The following is a 23,275-nucleotide window of genomic DNA, read 5'->3' on the forward strand; positions in this document are numbered from 1 at the left end:
ATTTACCATGTGACAAGTGTAACTGATTTAGACATAGGCTGCATATAAAGCAGAGTAATTAAACAGTCGTAATATAAATTCCTAAAGGTTAAAATACTGAGGGGAAGTTCTCTGGCAAGTGATATCAGACAATACAGTAGAAACCAACGCTACGAAGGACAAGCTTAAGGAAGATATGACAAAGTACTCAACTGAAGGGCACTGCAGCTTACCAGAATGCTGGGGGGCTGCACTTCAACACCAGCCATGTATTGTGGGCATTCTCTTACAAGCAGAGATGTTGCTCAGAAAAACATCATACTTCTATAGCCCACAGCACTTCATGGGGTGATCAGTTTTCCATCTGGATCCGGAAGGGATGTAGTTCCATACAACAACACGGGACATGATGGGCCTTACGTACCCATCATTTAAAGAGCAGGACATTCAAAACTGAAGATCTATTTTGAGCTCTGGATGCCAAAAAAAAAAAAACAACCCACCCATCTGTTTGGCCTTTAACCTTCCATACCATCTGCTACCCTTAAGCCAACAGCAGTACAGAGATTTACAGGTGCAAAAACTAAGTGGAAACAACTGCAGAAAACCTTCTTACATAATAATCTTCAGCACCATCAGTTTGAGATTTCACACGGTTTATTTACAAAATGGTCTGAGAAAACATCCCCTCCATACTTACAGCTCTCTCTGCCACAACACACGTCAATTTTAGCAATGTTTAATAGCACCATTGGAATATTATTTAAAATCAGGAAGGATCTTGTTTGCAGTTACAATGATTCACAATCTTTTACATCCATGGACGAAGTAACTTAGAGCACACTAGGGCTGTCTGCAGTTCCACAGTACAGATTCCTGGGTTCACACAAGGCATTTTCAGAGTTACCAGTTAGTGCGAGGTACCCATACAGTCAGTAGCTACTATAAGAATCTTCGAGCCACAAAGTTTAGACTTCCACCATTTTTGTATAAAGTTATCTCCACATCGTTTTCAAACAAGGCAAACACGCTGAACACTTTTCCAGTGCTTGTCTTCAAAACAAAAGCAAACAGAGACACCCATTAGGAGTTTTCCTTTCACTTCCCTTCGCTTACTTTCAGTTAGCACACTAGAACCAAGTTCTGCCTAACACAAACTAATTCAATCTGAGTAGCTGCCACTGCACAACAGAGACACTGCTGGGAGCAGAATGAAGGCTGAATCCAACCACACAGTTTTGACCCAGTTGGGACTGTGCTGCACACCTACTGTTAGCAACAAAAAAGCTATTTCCCTAAGAGGGCACAAAATATAGATACCATACAGATACCTGACACAGGATAGGAAGGTGAAGCCTCCCTCAAATAATTGGGCCTTTGTCTTCAGAAGAACCCAAATGAGATGAGACTCAGTTCTACTCTAATACAGTACCCGTGTTTGTACTTCAGTACAAACTTCAGGCCAAACCATTAGTTTACTTTAAAAGAAGATTAAGCATTTTTTTCCTGCTTCTAATCATCAGGACTGAAAGCACAAGTTAATCATAAGCATGTTCAATAAGAAATTCAAAGATACTGCAGATATACCTTAATATCCAAAGTCATTTTGGGTGACAGCTCTGGAGGGAATAATATAGAGAACTGCTCTCTGCCAGTGAGACCCAAAGTATTTGGATTTTCTCCAGGAAGAAACTGAAGTGGAGCTATGCCAATTCCAATCAATTGACTTTTATGGACTTTTTCATAGCTTTCAGCTAGGACAGCTTTAACACCCTGCAAAGATACAAGCAATTTTGTATTTCAGTACAATCAGTCAAAGTTAAATGCAAAAGTGAGCTTCAAATATTTTTATGTAGAAAGCCCTGCAATTCAAGTGTACAGGCACTTTGTATGAGGCCTGCACACAGGGAACGTTTTAGCTTCACAGCTAGACAACAGCAAATAAACCTCAGTAAACCCATACAGTATGAAACAGTTTCAGAATGCATAGTGACTGTGCTGTAGTTGACAGGGAATACAGTTGCTTCCTTTATTCCAGTGCTGTACAAAAATAACTGGCTAACTCAGAACATATCCTGAATATTACTGGAAATTAGTTTATTATTAACAAAACTCTAAAAGCCTCCAAATACTCTACAGAATCCAATCAGAGGCCAGCACTGGATGTCTCATTTATCTCAAGAAGTCTGGAGACCTAAATGATCTTACATGGTCACCAAATTCAGAGTTACCCTTCTGACGAGTCACCCTCCTCCACGAAGGTTTTAACATAAATTACTGTTAAGTAAAATGCAGCATTGCATTCAACCTTGCATACAGTTTCTAAATGTTTATGCCCCAAATTAAACATTATAAAATATTTTTAGATAATAAAAAACCCCACAACACCAAAAACCACAGATATCAAAAACCAAACTAGCAGTACCAGTAGAAAAGGCCCTTTTGCTGCCCAGTCTCTCGAGCTGCCCAGTCCGTACTTCTTTCCTGCTAAAATAATTACAGGAATGCCTTCCTTCTGGTACAATTCTGCTGCTTCAAACACATCTAGCTGTGGAACAACAAAATTAAACAGCTTGAGTGAGTGAGATCTTAATACATATCATAATTTTGAAGCAGTTTTGTAAGCGTTCTTACCGTTTGTCCTGATGGGAAGTGAATTGTTTTAGGAGCTGGTTTTCCTATGAACTTGTTCAGAAGCTTGATGTTAGCAAATGTACCCCTCGTCATCACAGCATCGTTACCCCGTCGAGCGCCATACGAGTTGAATTCCCGAGGTGTGAGTCTAAAATGAAAACATTGAAACAGGAAACCATTGTTTCAGAAATGATTTGCTTTAAAGCAGCACTATGATTATTCTGAGTACTGCAGCATCGCTCAATACCACTGCGTTATCAGCACAGGATGTAAAGAACCATTTATCAAATACAGTCACGATAAATCATGAACATGTAAATAATTGCTAGATTATTCGTAAGTAAAGCTGCAATTTTAAATGCATCATCTATTACTTCATTATGGAGCATTATGAACAACAGTGCAGTACTTACAGAAGAATCACGAAGCAGTTGTTCCAGCTCAGGAGTTGCCAAAGTAAAGAAGCATGTTTACTAATCCTCTAACAGCATATGCATCAATAAACATTGCAACAAAAGTCGCAGCTTTACTCAAATCAAATGACAAACTTAGGAGTAAAGGTTTATTAATTTTTTCCTTTCTTGTAACACTGCTCATTCAGATGGCATGCAAGTTGGAAACAGCTATTGCTTTGTCACGCTCCGTTGATACTGATCATAATACAGCTTTACAATGTACTCAGCAGTGGTGAGGCCACACCCTGAGTACTGTGCTCAGATTTGGGCCCCTCATTACAAGAAGAGCATTGAGGCCCTACAGCGTGTCCAGAAGAGAGCCGCAGAGCTGTGAGGAGCCTGGAGCACAAGTGTTATGGGGAGCAGCTGAGGGAGCTGGGATGGGTCAGACTGGAGAAGAGGAGGCTCAGGGCAAACCTTACCCTTTGTTAGTCAGGTACTTAGCAGCAGCACTACTCCTTGCAATGCTTCCAGCAGGAGATATGTGATCTGTAGTTACAGAATCTCCCAAATACAGCAAGACGTGGGCATTTTCAATCGGCTGCAGCGAAACTGGTTCTTTGGCCTAGGGAGGAAGGGAAACAAAACAGTGGTTTTTTTTTCCCCTACCAAAAGCCTTAGAAACAAAAATATTTCTGCAAACATTAAGATACATTGATACACAGACTCAACTCGTTCCAGATATACAAACAGCATTTAGAGGGCTGAGAAATATTATTGATGATAAAATATATTACTTATATGGTGAAGCATTACTGGAATAGCTGCTCCTTTACTTGTACATGGTGGGTAGATCCAACATACTCACAAGTTTATCAAAGAAGGAAGGACATCTGATATAAGTGGATTTCAAGTCCCAGGGAAATAAAGGTGACTCAGGTGCTTCCAGTGAATTCCATCGTTTGTTTCCTTTCTACACAGAAGTAATCAAAACCAGAGATATTGATTTATGGCCTACTGACATTCTGAAAATGAAGACTTACTGGAGATCTTCTTTTGAACTTGTTACATGCTATAAGTTACCTTACTGGCTATTATTAATACATGATATGCGTATCAGTCGAATTCTAATTTAGTGTAATGGAAATAAGTGGCAATCCAATTATATTCAAACAAAATATTATAAAGGATGAAATGCACTCTTATTTAGAATAAAAGACCATTCCTCACCTCCATTTTTTCTTTCAATTCCTTAAACATAGATGATATCACACATTCTTCCTCCACTGTGTGTAGCTCTTTTCTTGTGGGCCAAATATCCCTTAAGTAGATACTTCTGCCATTAAAGCCAGTGCCTGAACAAGGTTTTAAGCAGAATGCTAACGAAGAAAAGTCTTTCAGGCTGTTATTATACATACATTCATATATACAGACACACAGCTTTTCAGAGAATTGTATCTGTGGATTAATTTTTTTTTAATAACACCAAAGCTTGCCGTGCTTTCTCTTTAAATGTACTGTTGATGTATGTTGAAATGCACAGGAAGAAACCCCCTTCTAGGCATGCATTAGAAGCAGAAATATAAGAGGTAAAGAAGACTCACCCAAAGGCTCAGTCTCAAAGTCTATTCTAACAGTGCCTGCAATAGCATACGCAACTACGAGTGGGGGAGACGCAAGGTAGTTGGCACGGACACAGTCGCAGAGACGTCCTTCAAAGTTCTTTGTTCCAGACAGCACTCCACAGGCAATGATATCACCCTGCAAGGCAGACCCCTGGTTATTTCTCTAGGACCTCATGGTACCACAACAGCTTACGTTATTTTTTGTTGACTAAGATGCACTTTTTCCATCCCACTTTACATATGTATTCTAAACCTTCGACACAAAGGCATTTTGGTCTCCGGTGCTGTCCTCCCTTCTCCCATGAAGAGTTCCTAAACTTTTAACTGATGCGCCCTCCAGTCACTTCAGGGAAGTCCTGTCTTACTTCTTGTATCTTTCTACTATTTCATAGGAGAAAAATGCTGCAGCTGTTTACACACTGCTGATACAAACCAGCCCAGGACATGAGTCTTGAAAATCCCTACACATTACATCCTTTCTAAGATTAGGTTCTATGTATTTATGTTGGCATTTATATCTATATGCCACACAGATTGTACGTGTTATACCTATTTAACATAGCAATTACTGTTGTCTCCCTCTGAAAAGCAGATGCCTAACATCTCACCACAGTCTAAACAAGAATGAAGTGCCTTTTGCACAGAATACTGTATCTCTTTACCAATTAACAGGGTGTTATGTTTCTATATGTGTTTCTATATTCAACAAGCCTTAGAGCTCTACCTGCTTTATTGCATTCCTGATGGCTTCTGGAAGGGGAGCAGTGTTTCCAACACATGTTGAACACCCATAACCAACAACCTCAAACCTACATTGGGAAAAAAAAAATAGAGTAGCACATAAATTTATTTTACACTTTAAAAGATGAAGAGCAATTTGCCAGCCTTTTTTTTTTTTTTTTTTTTTTTTTTAAGCTGTAGTCACTAAGAGGAATTTCTCTTTTCCCCATTTGGTAATTTGACATTCTAGGAATTGTATGTCAGACACTGTATCTCATGGATGCAGGCAAGAGACAAGGTGATTGATATTCATGTAACCATCAACCTGAGCCAAGTAAAATATTTCTGTTCAGCAAGTACTGGTAAAACAAAGACAGTAACATCCTTCACAGAGTGATTCTGTCACACTGCACAGTTGTGTGGACAGTGTAATTGTTACAGCTACTGAGCAACCAAAAGCATGCCCAACAGCAACACAGGCTGAAGACTAACAGACTGCCCTGAAGAATTCACATCCAGCTTCCACTTTTGGAATATAGGGCTAAGTGCATTCTGTGAAAGCCACTTACACACACAGCTTGTTACTGAAAGCCAGAGTTCAGCTAAGGTAAAAACATACATATCGTGAAGTTGTAAGGTAGGAACGAAACGGAGTGAAGCTTAACTTCAACCTAACTCAAAATTTAAATGACAAACTAGCAAACTTATGAATTAGCCATCCCAAAAAGCAGAGCAAGTGTATTTACCAACCTGTACAAAGCCCACATATTCTATTCTCTAGAGATCCAAATAGGAATCAAAACTTACCCAAGCTTACTGAGGTATGGTAATACTCCACTGGAACTGAGGTAATGTGTAACCATTCCGCTGCCTGGTGATAGACTAGTTCTTATGTAGGGCTTCACCTCTAGGCCAGCTTCAACTGCCTTTTTGGCCAGAAGTCCTACAAAAAAAAGACAATTCCTGTTTTTATGTCCCTTAAAAGAACATCTACATTATGCTAGCTTATTCAGCTAAGCTGAAAGAAGAACATAGGACCTTTAGTTTATTAAATTGAAGCAACTACTTGTGTGAATAAAGTTATTAATTCACAGCAATATAATTCAGATTTCAGTTCCCACTCCTATTACATAGGTACACATTTTCTCTAACAAAAATTTCCCCACATTCTAGCTGGCAGTCAGTACTGCACTGTCTGCTCATTCGCTGACACAGGGCACACAGCTTCAAAGGAAAGCCTGCCTGAGCCACAGAAGGCAAACAGCAAGGTCTGAGCAGATGGAACCATTCTGGGAAAACTAACCACAGCTTATGATGGGAGGGCCCCAACTCCTCAGCTGGTGATAAAGGCAAAAGGCAATTTTTCAGCAATCTGATTTTCTGAACACCATAGTGTTCAAGCCATTATCAGCCAGGATGAAGGCAAAGCTAACGCCTACCTCCTGCCACAACTGTGTCCACATGTGCATCCATTTGAAGACAGCCCTAAAAGTTATCTGTAAAAATGCTACCAAATAATTTTGGAATTACTATTATTAATGCTGCTTTAAGACACAAACTTTGAGATTATATTATCGGAGAGAAACTTGCATTGCATAACCTCCAGAACATACAGGTTTAAAACTACAAGTCTGCTATGTGACAATCTGAGGTCAAGTCGTTACAGAGAATCTATAAAAGTAAAGATAAATAATGGCAAAACAATACGGTCCACATAGCTTCCATCAGACATAACATACCTGCAGCAAGCATGACAGACGGATTGCAGTTATTTGTACAGCTGATGACTGCAGCAATGACAACACAGCCATGAGATAGCTCGTATTGGTTTCCTTCATACTGAACAGGTACAACGTCATTCTGTTTCTCAGCTGCAATCTGAAACCCTTTAACACCAGCCTAGGTAACAAAAACGCACATTAGCAAATATTTATAGGCTCACAGAATCCACAGAACGGCTTGTGTTGGAAGAGACCTTAAGGATCATCAAGCTCCAACCCCCCTGCCACAGGCAGGGCTGCCAACCTCCATCCAAACATTGCACTACACAAAGTATGATACTGCAGGTAGGTGAAGTGAATCCTTACTTTAGAGGAATATTCAGCTATCCCATTAGGAAGCCTTAAAGAGATTTAAAAAAAAAAAAAAAAAGCCCTCACTTCATCTCACTTGCCATATATACAGTGTTCTTCTTTCTTCATAATTATGTTAACTGCAACAATTGTGAACAAATGCCAGTCAAAGTGTGGTTGATCTCACACATACTTCCTGCTACAAATGACAGATTAATTCCTTAAGAGCATACATCTGATTTCACACACTTTTTTCAGAATTAGAGCCATACCCAGGGTTTTATTTGGAAGAGGATTGCAACTAAAAGCAGACTGTGCCCTCCAGCTCCTCAGCGTTGTCATCTACCATAATCATAATCACAGAATGGCCTGGGTTGGTAAGGACCACAATGATCATCCAGTTCCAACCCCCTGCTATGTGCAGGGTTGCCAACCACCAGACCAGGCTGCCCACCATCAGCTATGATCTCTGCCCACCACAACTGACCATTCTGTATCATACATCTCATTATGAGCAGAAGTGCTAAAGCCAAGACAGAATTTTGAAACTAAGTGAAAACATTTCTGATCTAAAGCTGTTGTTAGATTCAATTTTAGTGAGGAACACTAAAAAATGAACACTCATTTCTACATCAGCTGTATTCTTAGACACCTATGCATATTACTTAGCAAAAAAATGAGCTTAAGAGTGCCCTCTGAAGTGAAGTTCAGCTTCAAGCAAAAATCCCTTGCTAAGTTAAGGTGGATGAAAGAAGTTAAAATATTCCCTGAACTTAGTTAATTCTGATGTTTTCCCTCCCTAGCAACCTAAATTGGTCAAGTAAGGATTTTCCAGTGTCATGTTTATGACAAGCACGCCTAGGATTTACCAGCTACTACCCTAGGGACTCTTGTCAAGCAACAGAAGACTTTCTTCAGATTATCTGTTCATACAGTAATAAGTAGAGCTCAGCAGGTGTGCAGGGAATAAGTAACATTTATGTGGATTGTAAGAAGTACCTTTTGAAGAGTACACAGTTGTACAAACCTTTTCATTTAAGCACGTTTGGAAGTCACTTTTCATGTTATTGACAGCCACTCTATCTTGGGATCTCTTGGGGCCACTGACATGTGGAATTATAGAACTTAAACTAATTTGCACTACCTAAAAAAAAAGAGAAATAAAAATAAGAAAAGCATGCATTATCAGTCCCAGTTTCACACTGTATTTAATGCACTCCGTAGAGATGCTCAGAACCTGTTTCATTTAAAATGTCAGTGCTTTGAGACATTAAAACTAGCCTCCAGTTCCAAGCTGTCTCGTTGTACCAGGCTCTTGTTCACAGGAAAGCCCAGGTTAGGAGGCACCTCTGAGATGGAATCCAGCCTTACACTGTAAAAGCAGCCCATCCAGCCAAACCTTCAAAAGGTTCTTACTCAAAGTGTTCTATCATTACTCCTAACGTTCCCATCATCCCTTAGACTTGCATAAGTACTTGGGAGTGACATGAATTCAAGATCTATTAGTTGAAATGAACATTATTCTACTTCTCCTCTTTCCCCCACGCCTGCCCATGCCTTGAAAACATGCTCTGCTTAGAAATGTGAGTTAATAAATGCAACTTCATTAAAGTACCAAAAATCACAGCAGGAGACGAAACTTAAATCCACAGCTGTTACTTGTTATGAGAACCAAACACACAGCAATCAGTCATTTCAAGCATACCTGGGAATACTCGGGTTCTCTGGAAGAACTCTCACCATTTCTAAATAGCTTCACAGCTTTAAGATACGCTTCCATAACCTCAAGCTTGGCCTCATCGAAACCTTAGTAAAATTAAACATAAGAAAGCTGCATAAAAAACCCCACCAGAACTCAGAAATTAACACTTTTAATCAAAATCTGTCCTTGAACATTCAAAGTACTTCTTTTTCAAGGCACACCACTCCATATTACACTCCCAAAGGAACTATTCAGGAACGATACATAAAATAAAATATTGGGGGGGTTCGGTTTTTTTTTTTATTCAACTTCCCCTCTTCATATCAAGGAATAAAATAAGCTATTTAAACACCAGAAATTTCATCTAATTAAACTTACAGATTTGCCCCTTAAGTTTATGAAGATCCTCCTATATTAAGATTTACTTGTTTAAGACAGATCACATGTTTAGCTGATAATATCCAGCATTACTGGCTACTGTTAAGAAATCTGATTTGTTTGCTCTGTGCTGACCAACCCATGCACGTTTGTTATTAAGAATGCTTAACTCAAACATGTCAGATTTCAGCTTCAGAAAGGCTTACTCATCCAGGTAAGCTTTCTTCTTGCCTATTTGTTACCCTGTGATCTTCTCTATTAGTTCTAGCTTGACAAGAAACGGATATCCTTCTGCCTTAATTTAAGGTATCAGTGGAAGTCTTCAAATAGAAGAAATCACAGTGAAAAAAAATGAGAAACATGCTGTGTTTTGATTCACTGTTTCATTATTTTGATTTGGTTTTGTAGGGACATTTGATTTTGCACTGCCACATATCTGAAACTTCTGCAGTGAATGACTTTCTAGGACTTCACCTTTACCTGTATGCCTTAAGTGCTTCAACGTCACATTATCAACAGGGAAAAAGCTCAGAATAGCACCGTATTCGGGACACATATTTGCTATTGTGGTTCGATCTGCCACAGACAGTTGGGAAACTCCACTCCCAAAGAACTCAACAAATTTTCCAGCGACTTCAGCTTGCCTAAGATGCTGTTTAAAAGAACACAACTTTTAGTATGCAAAGAAACAATGGAAGCAATGCCTCTTGCAAATAGCAAAAAAAAAACCCACAATCTATGAGAGACTGAGTACTAAATTCAAGGCTGGATGTTGACATCATAAGACACACTTCTAGGGGCAGTTGTGTTCTTCAGATGTCCAAGGCAAAAACAAATGAACGCTTCTCAAAGCATCACACCAGAAAGAACATTTTCAAAGTAACCAAAGCTCTTAAATGCTTTGACACTGGCTCTCAGCTGACTAGAACAGGAAGTTTTGTGCCATGCTGGCAAAGCCCTGGCTTCAGAAGCTACATTTTTTAGTTATACCAGCTTATAACTACAGATGGGCCTTTTGTGTTGCAACACTTTAGGAAAAAAAAGGGTACCCAGAAGAAGTTTGAGCTAGAAGAGAAGCCTACGTGCTGTCAAAAGAAGAGAAATAGAGAAAAAAAATAGAAAACAAGGATTCTGTGTGCTCTCTCTCCTACAAATAGGCTTTTATTTTTTTTTTTTTTAAGAGAGCGTATAAACAATCCACTATGAGAGACAAACACTCCAGAGGACTCTTAAGTAAAAACTCTTAAATATTGTGGGAATCTTTCTGCATTACTGTAACTAAAGGCACGCCAAAATTCCTGCCAGGATTTCACTTCTCAAAGCCCACGGATGGCTTTGTCTGAGCAGGCACTGAACTTACCTTTGTAATGCCTAGAACAATGTCTATGGACGTAGCAAGTGGGCTGGCTGTGCCTGTCAGTTCGCACCCAACCACCTCAGGCAGAGTGAGAGTAACCGGCATCCCCAGCATCACAGCTTCTGTTTCAATTCCCCCGACACCTGCAGTGAGAATATTGCCTTGTTTTTCATCAGCGTAAGGAAACAGACACTAAATATTTCTAAGTTCTAAAGTTTAATAAAACTCTTCCTATAAATCTAGAGGCCACAGCAAGAAATACAGGTGTTTTCTATTAAATATTTGCACATGAAAAAACAAGCAAGACTACTGCTGAAGTTGTCTGACTTCACACTTAACTAGAAAGATATTCTATATCTAAGTTTTACTTTCCACAATGAAGATCTTAATCCAAACTTTATAGTACACGCACAAAAAGCAATTTTCTTTAAATTACATCAAATGGTTTTTGATGGTAAGAAATGTTAGTCGAGACAAAAAAACACATTCTGAAGAATTCACAGCAGAGCCTGAAACAACTCTAGGAAGTAGGAAGAAAGTATTTTTCAGTAATGCTTCAGTAAGCCTTTCAAACTGCTGTCAAGTTACTGTTAGCATACTTACCCCAGCCCAAGATACCCAAGCCATTTACCATGGTTGTATGAGAATCTGTGCCAACCACGCTATCTGGATATAGGAAATCTTTCACGTCAAATACAACTCTTGATAGATACTCCAAATTAACCTGGTGTGCCATTCCAGTCTCTGGTGGTATTATGGAAGTATTCTTGAAAACTTTTGAACTCCACTGTTATTTTTCCAAAATGAGGAAGAGAGAGAGATTTTTCTCAGGGATTTATTCCAGTCTTTCTGGAGCACAACTAAAACAACAAAGCTGATATGCAACACAATAGTACTTGCTATTTATGTGCCTTATGCTCATTATAGCAGCAGTTACATGAGTTCCTCAGATCCTATGCTTTCTTAAAATGGTTAACAAACCCATACACTCAAATCTGTTGAAGGTTGAATCAATAGTTCCTAACTCCCAAGTGCAGGGCTGTACAAGGCTCTTTATTTCTAGCTCACACAACTGATTTTCAAGCACAGCCAAGACTAATATTTAGACAACAGAATCAGCATTAACATCTATCACAGATTTCAGTTTAGGTTTTACATACCTGTGTGTGACTAAGGAAGCAACTTATACAAGTGCCTTATTACATGCAAGCTCAGGATGCCACATAGCTACAAAAGAAACTGCCATGGAGGTTTGTAACAAAACCCAGCTCGGTGGTTTCCCTATTTGTACATACAAGCTGACCTGCAGCTTTTCTGAAAGTCTCCTTGTCTATTTACATGAAAAGATTTTTAGATCATTTCATTGGATTCCAAAACCACATTAAATTAGCGGATGAGGATCAAACACCAATGCTGCAAACCCCTGGCTATAAGGAAGCAGATACCACAAGATTTGCATTCAAAACAAGTCTGCTGGCACTGTTGCCTAGTCTGAGAGTAGCAATGCTTCAATATCAGCTTCCATTTAATATTTCTAGCTTCAGTAAGATTTGCAACACAAGCACGGATAACCAAACTTGTTACCCAAAAAGCACGTTGTGATCTACAGCACAGAGTTCATTAAACCGCAATCAAGACTAATATTTCCTAAGTGTCTGCTTTGTCCAATACCCTCACACTGAGGAGACCAAACCAATCAGTATCCACTTTTTCACATCACACTTAAATATTCTCTCCCCTTCACATGACACTCAATCTACAACTTCTGCTGTCTAGCAATTTTAAACTGAAATTCATAAGCCTGTTACTAGCCCATTTTACACTCACACATTAAACTCAGATTTACAGCCTGACAAGCTACATTCGTTATGTAAACTTGAACACCAGGAGACAAACAAAGCAAGATCTGAAACCCACCAAAACATGCCATATACTAAATGCACAGGTGCACAGACATACCTTAAAAAATTGAAGCCTCTCTCTATTTCTGCCAAATTCCATCTCTTGATTTTTCAATACTGTCTCGGGCCTAGGAAGACAGCAAGTTTACAAGTACTATCATAAACTATTTCAAAGTACAGAAGAACAAGTTGTTTTTGCTTGTTTGATGAAAGACAGTACATTCTAATATTCATTACCAAGGAGTAATCCACAATTTAAGAGGAATAACCTCTGCTTTGAGAAGGAGAACGAGGAAGGGAATATAGCAGGGGGGTTGGAACCAGATGATCTTCAAGGTCCCTTCCAGCCCAAACCAAATGTGATGATTCTGTGGTTCAATGAATATATGTGCCTTGCAGCAGGAAGAATACACATCAATATTACAGAGGTGTATCTTATTGCACACCATGACCTGTGAGGTGTCAGAAGGTTAGCAGTGTACTGTTCTACAGAGTTCTGAAGGACAGCCATCATTAAACTGCAGCTTAACAAATGACACCACTGGTTTCCTGCCAGAAGCATCAGTATAGCCAAAAACATCATTAATTCTGCACTCCCACACCTGTACCGAGCAGAAATATTTGCATATCTATAAAATTACAAACACAACCAGCTTTTAAATTGTACACCAGTCAGGCACAAAGAGATAGATATCTGAACATGAGAGAACAAAGAGAGATATCTGAGCCTACGAGAGAAAAGGAATGGCAGCTGAAAGAAGGAAGATTACATGCAATTGTTGCAGATTGAATGGACATGATGAACTGTTAATAATATTGGGAATCTGGAAAAGAAACAGACGATGTTCCCCTGTGCCATTACACACAAGCAGAATGTACAGTGGATTCCAGCTGAGTGACAGATGGAATGTGAGACAGAAGTGATGTTTAGGCTAGTCTGTAAAGGCTAGAAACTCCTGTAAGGATCCTACAAGTTAATAAAATTACTTATAGTCATAAAATCAATGTTTCATTGAGGCTTATCTGGTAATTAAGGGGAGTCTCAAAATGCCATTAAAAACAGCAGCCATGAGTCACACAAAGGGCCATCCGCACTGCTTACCAAATCACATCCCTACAAACTGCACAAGCAGAGCTTTACAACACAAAACGATGCAAATAATCAAAGGAGTAAGTTTTCATACTCAGGCACTGGCTGAAGGTGGAAAGGGCAGAGGATTGGTGTGTTCTCTATCTGCGCAGAGAACTGCCCCGAGGCGCGGCTCAGCTCTCCAGCACTGCAGGGCCCCTTGCAGCTGCTCTGACCCCGGCACGGCAGTTTCCGTGGCTGTCCCTTCAGCGGAGAAAGCTTTGCTGTCGGCTTCTGCGCCTCACCGCCCCCAGGGTTCGGGGCGTTCTGTATTGCACTGCAGCAGTGAACAGAAGAAGAATATCAGTTTTGTTTGCCCTCCCTACCCCACAAACCTTGTGGATAAATAACTTAAAAAAGAAGGAATAGGTCTTGTTTTATTCCAATCCCAATGCAAAGTTAGCTCTCACTGAATAAGCTCGCTTAAATGTAGCAGAGTAATAACCAACAGTGAACTGCCCTGGATTGCCTGAAGCTTTGACACCATTTGACACCGTTAACTCCTTCCATTTGGTCACAACAGATCCCACTGCAAAGGCTAAACTCAGGGCTTAAATATCTGAAGGGGTGGGTTGAGCCTCATGCAAGCAGTGGGATGTGCTGCCCACATTTCTTACTCCAGAGGAATACTACACATCCATTACATTCATGTCAGAATGATTTACAAGACAAAGACTTCTCAAGGAAAGAAATGAGGCTTTCCTATTCAAGGTGGTTTTTGATATGAATTATGAGAGGTTCAGCTACATTTGATGCTCACATCAACTCAGTCAGAACAAAGAAATTTGGTTATGTTTTTTAGTATGCTACCCATATTTGTGCAACACTGTTTTCCCATGGGAGCTAAGGAAGTAGCTGTGGTGAAAGGTGAATGATTTAGCAAATATTCAAATGTTTAAAACAAATCATTGATTTTAAGTAAATCCCCTGCTCTCTGCTGCTGGAGCACACAAAGATCCTTAGTTATCTAATGGTAGAATACTACAGGGCCTTAGAGGATACCTTGCTTTAATTCCATGAGCCTACGATCAGCAGGAGATGGCAGTTGTATAAAAGCAGCACAAACCACCCCGGGGAGAAGGGTTTCTTATCATAGGTCAGCAGCTGCTGAGATCCTGCAAGCCTTCCAGAAGCCCGACGACAGTAACACGCTTTATCGTTACAAAGCGGCATGCTGCGAGACCTCTTGCCAGCACTTGGTGTTGCTGATAATTTCAGGCTAGCCCCATTGAAATCGAGTCAGCTGTCCCTCCAGACACAAGAATGGGCAGAACAGAGAACTGCAACACCATACATGCAACAGCACTTCATACCTTCTTGCTTTTCAGCTACTAACCCAGCTGAAATCCTGTATGTACCTGGACAACCTACAGAAGGACACCTCATACACCCACACCCAGTTGCTACAGGCTTTTTCTCCCGAATCTTTAGGAATTCAGGAGGAGCTCAAGCAATTTACACAGTTCTGCATGACTCTGGGAAGGCTCTGTGATGAATGGGGGTAGGAGCGGAAGGGAACTACATTATGAGAAGCGTTCAGCAAACGTGGAATAAAATTCACGTTTTCTTCTGCAGCATTATCTTTCTAGTGCAAGGCAGCCCCAGGCTGTTCTCATCACATTACTGCCTGTCAGGAGAAGAAAACCAGGCTGTCAGTCTTCCAGACATAATACTTAGCCAGACTCCTACAAGTATGCTGTCTCCACGGCCCTTTTTTCATCTGCAGTAAAATCAAGGCCAATATAAAGTCACAGTCGTAACTTACAAGCTGAAACTGCAATCTTTCAGTGCATCCAATAGGATTGCCAAGCCATTTCTCCAGAGCTGTGACAAGGCACTCGCATTCAATGCTAATCAAGAAAATAATTTTTAACAGCAGGAATATCACAAAGCAAAAATTACAGCCACTCTACCTCATTCTCTTGAGACGTGCTATTTTCTGGAAACCATGACGAATCCAGTTTATTTCTGCAATTTCTTGCCCAGAATTTGGGTCACCAAGTCAGCTCCAAGCATAACACCTCCAAAACATTCTCTCCTTCTACAGTATTACTTTGTCCACTTTTAACCAGTTCTCTTTCAGGTCCTATCAGGTCTAGTTTCAAGGATCCAGACTTGAGAAGTGATTTACCAGGGTAAACTGACAGTTTAATATACGGTAAAGGGCGTGGTTCATGAAAAGGGAAGAAAAGAGATACGTTACCATTTGCTGAAATCAATCTGCAAAGAATGGTCAACAGTGAGATCAGTTGGGCAGGCAGGATTGACTTTCACAGGATCTCCTCCAGCATTTCTTACTGCTTCCCTCATGGCAGCAAAATCCACCATCGCTGGAATTCCGCTAACAGAGAACAAAAGCAAAGTAGCACAGTAACGTGGGACACATGTACCAAACTCACAAACCTCTTTGTAAGCCCACATCTATTTGAGTTCCATTTCAGAAGTTAAAACCCTGCTATTTTATTCTCCAAATTTTAGAAGTGAACAGAGTCAGCACTAATTCACAACAAGCAACAGCGTGTTTTAAGGTAACAGACCTAAAAACACAGCAACACCTTCAAGAAAACCATTATATTTGCTCTTTTGCCTTGCTGTGCTTCTGAAGCATAATGTTCTTCACTTTAAAAATCACTTTCAGGTGCTTATTACCTTATAAAGACTTATATGAACACTGCTCAAGCTATACTTCAATACCTCAGTATATATTGCCACTCTTCTTACAGAGACGGTCATTTCTGAAGCTCACAGCATAGTACAGAAGCCAATACTCTTGTTACTATCACACTGATCAGTATACTTAAAGCACACAACTGAAGAGAGAACACAGCATTACTTAAATCATTTTTATTTTGCCTGATAACTCATTACTTCATTACCATCGCTTTCTTTCTAAAACCCCCTTGTTCATAAATACATCGTTAATTAGTCTCCAAGACATCTTAAATTTAACATTTACAAGTTGCTGAAGGACAGTCCCTACAGCTACGCTATACTCAAACCACATCAAGTTATTATCTTCAGAGACCTTAATATATGCATTATTCATTGTTTCAACTGGATTACGCATACTGGTGGAGCACGCAGCATTTAATCGCCAGTTGTCTGCAGCACAAACTCTGTGTCTCAATGAACTGTCAGCCATCTGGCTACAATCTAAATGCCTCCATTTCCATTTGTGTTTTGGCACTAATCCACCAAACATCCACTGCAGGCCAACAGCTTCACCTTCACCAACCCTCACTAAAACCAAGGCACACTAAGGAACAATTCCTCTTCTTGTACCTCATGTAATCGTGATGTCTCTGCTGAATAGCAGAAGCAGTGCATGCATTTCTACTGACAAAGAGAGAAGCTTCAATATCCAACAGCTAGGTGCTGTTTATTCCCCAGCTGAAGTACACATGCTATTCACTGAGTTTTCACAGATGATTTGACATTTTTCCAGGCGCTCACATATGCAAACACTGTACTTACGTAAAATCTTGAAGAACAACTCTGGCAGGACAGAAGGGCACTTCGACATCGTTCTGTTTTGTTTTCCAGTCTAAAATGTTCATAGCATCTGTTTCTTTCACCAAGAAGCCATCACAGTTACGGATGCTGGATTCAAACAACACTCGTATGGAATAAGGCAGAACATCTAGGGCAACACAAAATAACCAGCTTAATTAGTACAACACCCCCAACTTGTTTATGTCTTCATAAATCACTATTTCACATTTCTAAGGAGGTCCACTTCACTACAAATCAGAAGGAAGAGAGCTATGGGAAACAAACTGTCTAGTTGCTTTTGGGTTTGATCTTCATTATAGAATATGGAATGGTACAGTGTGTACGTTACAGATGATGAGTTATATCTGAAGATAGCAATGTTTGACTGCACTGCGTTATGCCAGCAGCAGTTAGGAAGGTATGCTGTCCTGGCAGGAGGTGTACAGGAGGTATCTAGAGTTGGGGTTACCAATCAAATAGAACAGGAGAAAGGCAACACCTCTTCTGATATGTGCCATGAAATTAAACATTTCATAAAACACAAAGAACAACATTTCACTAAACGTAACTTCCAGTGCTTTGTCTCTGATCTGGGCTGAGGTACTGAGAAGAAACAGCTTCCTGGCATGGTAAAACTGAGGGAACTGGAAATGAGAAAGAAAAAAAACCTGGGAGAAAAGGAGAAGCATCACTATTCACTGCAAACAAAGAATTCACATTTTCCACCACATATCATTCCTTTCATCATAATTCAAGCAGGCAGATAACTTGATAATAGTGAGAAGTATGAACAAGTTAGTTGCAGGAAGGGGGTTGAACAACTCAGTTGAGGGTTAAGAAAACATTTGCTGATCAGTAAGTTCATCCACAAGCTGCTAATAAAGAGTCACTGTTCTCATCATGCATCTCAGTGAGGTATCTACTGTTGTCTAACTAGACAAGTCATTCATAACAATATAGAAGGATCATCAAAACCATATTTGAACCAACTGTAATATCACCATTCTACTTACAAGTCAAATTAGCAGAACAAATTTGCTTGACTTATTTCTTACAGATACAAAGCAGCATCCCCTTGATAACTGTACAGTGGACCAGGTAGCAGCCATCAGCAATGGAGGATGGACTACTTCACTCTACCAGGGGCTATCAAACTAGCAGAGTATCTGGGGGCCTCCCAGAACACAGGAGATCTCAACAAATCAAAGCATACCCAGTGAAAGGCCACTAAGATGGTTATGGGGCTGCAGAATGTGTCACGGAGCTGCAAGAGAGCTCCGTTTGCTGGATCTGAGGAGAGAAAGCTAAGTGCACTAATGGTAGTCCTTCACAGTCCAATGGGAACTGCAGAGAAGGTGAAGCCTGCCTTTTAAGAAGTGCATGATGAAAGCACAAAAACAGCCAGAAGGTGCAGGAAATAGATACCACAGTCAGATAGAAAGAAGGTGATGTAGCAGGTAGGATGGGTAAGCACAGGATTATGAGAGACAGTGGAACCCCCATCCTTGGAGACTGAAGTGAGAAAGGCTGTCCAAGTCTAGCCTTGATGCAGGCCTAGAAGCCCAGTTGTCCCTTCTACCCCAACACATTCCAAGATCTTCCCAGCTACCATTTTACCCACAACAGATTATTATCTTCAACACTAGAAAAAAAATAAATCAGATTTCTCCTCCCAAACAAATCGGCAAATAAATGAATTAACAGTTGCATCAGAAATCTGATTAACTTGAACAGGCACTTATTGTCAGACCATGGTCAGAAGCCCCAAGGCAGAGGGCAAACAGGCAAGAACCAAAATTAATGCTCTAGCAACAAATTCAATTAACAATTCCAGATAATGGATTTCTAATCATAATGATCCACAGTGCACCTAAACTCAATATTTTTCTAATATTCAGTTAAATATAAGGCTTCCAACTTCTGCCCATCGATTTCTATTGGAAGAGAAAGACCACCTGAACCTATTCTGCTTGGATTCATTCTGTGAATATTTTCAAATTCCTCTGCTGCTCCAATCTTTATTTGCACATCTTAGATAGAAAGCAGTATCTTCTGTTTGAACTTTCACTACAGGCCCCTCCAAAAAAAAGAAACCTACAGAATGGACTGGTTTTGCTGCTACCACTCCACTGCCTCTTCTCAGACAAAGCAACAGAAACATTCTGCCCTTTCTCACGCTCATTTGAAAGATTAACTCCAGTATTACATTAGAAATTTGCAAGAGCACACAACTGTTGCACAAAATTTGCAGCAGCCATTGTTGCACGAGAAAGAGCTCCTCCCTCTCTGCTTTAAAAACAGGGACCTAATTACAGCTGTCAAACATGGGCTTGAGGTGAAATACCCTCTGCAATTTCTAATTAAGAAATGTATCTTCATCAAACAGCATAACTGAGAGAAGATCCCAAATACCTCTAATATGTACCTCAAGTATCTTAGGAGTTTAACATGAAAGCTAAGGGAGTAACAAAAATATGTTCTGATCACCTTCAAGAGTAGAACCCATTCCAGCTGATGGTGACCTATAGCTCTCTCCTTCTGCATTTCTGCCCCATCCCACATCACTGAACAAATGCTTTTTATTTTTTAGGAGGCATCCAGACACAGAGCCCAGTAAAGAAAAAAAAATCTTTTGGGCACGTATCAGTGATATATTGCCTCCTGATGACATGCTGAGATTAAGGATTGTTCGTACACCACCCGAACTCACCCTTCCACAGCAACTGCAAGAGCTATCAATCAACTTCATAAAACAATAATAGAGTAGAAAATTACAAGCTCTCAAGTACATGTATTAAGAACTCACATACTCGCTGCACCTCCTAACACTTCACAGCAGTAAGTGGTGCACATTTACTGCAGGTAGTGCCCTCATTACAAACTCAGAAGTTATCATTACCATACTTGGTGCCTCCAAGCTTTGAGACATTGTAGAACCTCTTTTGTGGATAGTTTCTTAGTTCTTCAATTATGGGCTGGTAAGGGCTTCCTGAAAAAGAAGAATACACAACAGAGTTACAGTTATCATAGTATCTTCTGAGTTGGAAGAGAAAAAGATCACCTGGTCCAGCTCCCCTGCAATGAACAGGGACACCCACAGCCCCATCAGGTGCTCAGAATCCCCCAGCCTGACTCTGAGTGTCTCCAGGAATGGGGCACCCATCACATATCGGGGCAACCAGAGAGCCTGTGCCTCGCTACCCTTAGTGCAAAGAACTTCCTTACATCCAAATCTAAATCTTCCCTGTTCTAGTTTGAAACCACTTCCCCTCGTGCTACCACAACAGACCCTGCTAAAGGCTCTTTTTCCTTCTTTCTTACAGCCTCTTTAGATATTGACAGACCACTCTCAGGTCACCTCAGAGCCCCTGGGCTGCACAGCCCCAGCTCTCAGCCTGGAGGTGTTCCATCGCTCAGGTCATTTTTGTGGCCCTCCTCTGGATGCAATCCTACAGGTCCATGTCTCTCCTGTGCTGAGGACCCCACATCTGGATGCAGCACTCCAGGTGAGGTCTCACAGCACAGGGCAGAGAGGCAGACCCTTCCCTCACCCTGCTGGCCACACAGCTTTGGATGCACCCAGGATACGGCTGGCTTTCTGGGCTGCAAGAGCACACTGCTGGCATAGCTGCGTTCTATCCTTACATCCCCCAGCTTGTACTGACAGTGGGGGCTGCCATGACCCAGATGCACACCCTGCACTTGGCTTTGTTGAACCTCATGAGGTTCTCCCGGCTACAGCTCAGCCTGCCCAGGTCTCTCTGGAAGGCATCCCGGCCCTTGGGCGTGTCGACCACAGAAGGCTTGCTCACTGATAGAAGGCTCTCTACACCAAGTTTTCATTTCTGATTTTACCAAAAATAATACTCCTCTGGGGGTTTTATGTAAATTACATATGGAGATGTTTTAAATGGATTAAGACACTTGATGAGGTAGCTGTGTGATTAAGATGAACGTTAATATTACCAGGTATGCACAGGTCATGCAAATCACCAGCGTAGTCAGAAGCCTTAACACACGTTTGACCTTTATTGTCTTCGTTGACCATCTACGGAATGGACTTAATGACTCAGATAAGGGATAGATATATTACAAAGCATAACTCATGATGTGCTAGGCTGACAACAAGCAAGAGACAAGAACAGACCCGACATATTAAGCAAAAATGCCTCGTCAAGAAGACCACCAGCTCGCAAAATAAACGTTTTAATCCAATCGCCAGCATACTAAACGGGCAGCACCAATGACAGCTCATCAAACCCGAAGAATTACATCGAAGCTCACGGAATTAAAATCCGGACCACAAAGAGCGGGGAGAAAATGGATCCGGCTGTGCCATGGCGGGGCCGCACCGCGAGAGCGGCACAGAGCACCGCTCCACAACACCGCCCTTTGTCTGCCGCTCGGTTCCATCGTAACGCGCCGCAGCCACAACACCACCGCAAAGCACGGGCAGCTGACAAAGGCTGCGCCGCGGGCACCCAACCAGCGCGGCCCCGAATTACGGCGAGCACCGGGCACCTGAGAACGGGGAGAGGCCCGACGGCGGCGGTCAGGGATAACGGAGGGCGAGCGGGGCGGCAGGAGGCCGGGCCGGCGCTGAGCAGCGGCGAACAAAGCGGCTCCGGCGGGGCGGTACCGGGGGGGCCCGCAGCAGCGCGGGGCACGGCCAGCCCTGCTCCCCCCACACAGCGCTCCCGCACAGCGGCCGCCGGCGCGCGCAAAGAGCGCTGCGCGCTCCTCCTCCCCTCAGCGGGGGCCGCGCTCCAGCCGGGCCGGGACCGCCGCACCGCCGGCCGGACGGAGGGGCCGAGGCGAGGCGCGAGGGTCCCGCCAGTGAAGCGGCACAGCCCCCGAGAGCGCGGTCGGCCTGCAGACGGCAGCGGGCCCGCTCGCACTGACCTGGCCTGAGAGCGTCCATCGCCGGCGACCATATTAGCTCTGCGGAGAGGGGAGCGGGGCGCCGGGGGGAGCGGGCCCGGGCGGGGCGGCTCAGCTCTCGCGAGATTACACCGCCCCCGCCCGGCTCCCACCTGCCTCCTCGCCGCTCGCGAGATTCGCGGTCGTGCGGCTGCGCGAGGAACGTGCGGTGTCGCGAGATCTCGAGCGACGGGCGGAAGTGGGCGAGTGAGGGCACAGAGGCAGTCCTCTCTCGCGATAGCTGCGGGTCTAATGACGTCGGCCGGGGGGCAGGGCTTCGCCGGCGGGAGGGCGGGACGTGGCGGAGGTGAGGCGGGGCGTCGCGTTCTTCACCGTGCGAAGGCTCCACTGAGGAGTAACGCTGATTTCTCATCCCTGGGGTGTTGATGACCTCAGGCTGGTGTTTATACGTGATTCAGCGATAGCAATTCCGCTTGTCGTTGTGATTAGTTTATTTGCTCCAATGGTGTTTAGCAGAGTAAACGTGTTTCCTTTGAAACAGACCATTTTGAAGTTGCTCTGCAGGGTCTGCGCATACACAAAGACTGATCCCAGAGACAACGGGAGGAAGAAGGGCGTTGTGTGCACTGAATCGGGTTTTTAGCGAGATAAAATCCAACTCGTGAAGCTAATAAAACCAATATCAGTCTGAAAGGAGAACACCACATCGTTTCTTAGCAAATGCTCCTCAAGTCAGGACGAGGTAAGAATCCCCACACTTGTGGATTCAGGAGAACCCAAGAGGGTCCGAGAGGGGATTCCAGTCTTCCCATCTAAGTCCTGAAAAGCTCTACCAGGAGAGACCTTCAGTCTGCACCCTAAAACTGGAGCGGCACCTGAGCCAACCAGTTTGCCTCTCAGAGACCCCACACTGCAGCCGGTGCCACCAACAGGGGCTGTGCTTCCTTCTCAGGGGCAGGCAGGGATGCGGGCTGTGTCCTCTCTGGTGCCTCTTCGGCAGCTAGAATTAA

The 23,275-nt window shown here is 42.2% G+C and overlaps 1 protein-coding gene across 1 annotated transcript; it reads right to left on the reverse strand.

Annotated features, from left to right (window-relative positions):
- Positions 1-618: 618 nt before the first annotated feature.
- IREB2 (iron responsive element binding protein 2) lies at positions 619-22,344 on the reverse strand. The gene is made up of 22 exons (NM_001031454.2): positions 22,287-22,344; positions 20,284-20,373; positions 17,367-17,532; positions 16,096-16,233; positions 13,948-14,169; positions 12,822-12,891; positions 11,466-11,649; positions 10,866-11,005; positions 9,986-10,157; positions 9,131-9,231; positions 8,453-8,569; positions 7,093-7,252; positions 6,161-6,296; positions 5,358-5,442; positions 4,613-4,769; positions 4,239-4,363; positions 3,877-3,981; positions 3,491-3,633; positions 2,614-2,761; positions 2,405-2,527; positions 1,567-1,752; positions 619-1,032 (listed from the first exon to the last, which is right to left on the reverse strand). Exons 1-22 carry the CDS (start codon positions 22,303-22,305, stop codon positions 922-924), a joined length of 2,898 nt encoding a protein of 965 aa, NP_001026625.2. The 5' UTR covers positions 22,306-22,344; the 3' UTR covers positions 619-921.
- Between the last annotated feature and the right edge of the window lie 931 nt (positions 22,345-23,275).

The sequence above is a fragment of the Gallus gallus genome, chromosome 10 (genome assembly GCF_016699485.2).
Source record: "Gallus gallus isolate bGalGal1 chromosome 10, bGalGal1.mat.broiler.GRCg7b, whole genome shotgun sequence".
NCBI classification, from domain to species: Eukaryota; Metazoa; Chordata; class Aves; order Galliformes; family Phasianidae; genus Gallus; species Gallus gallus.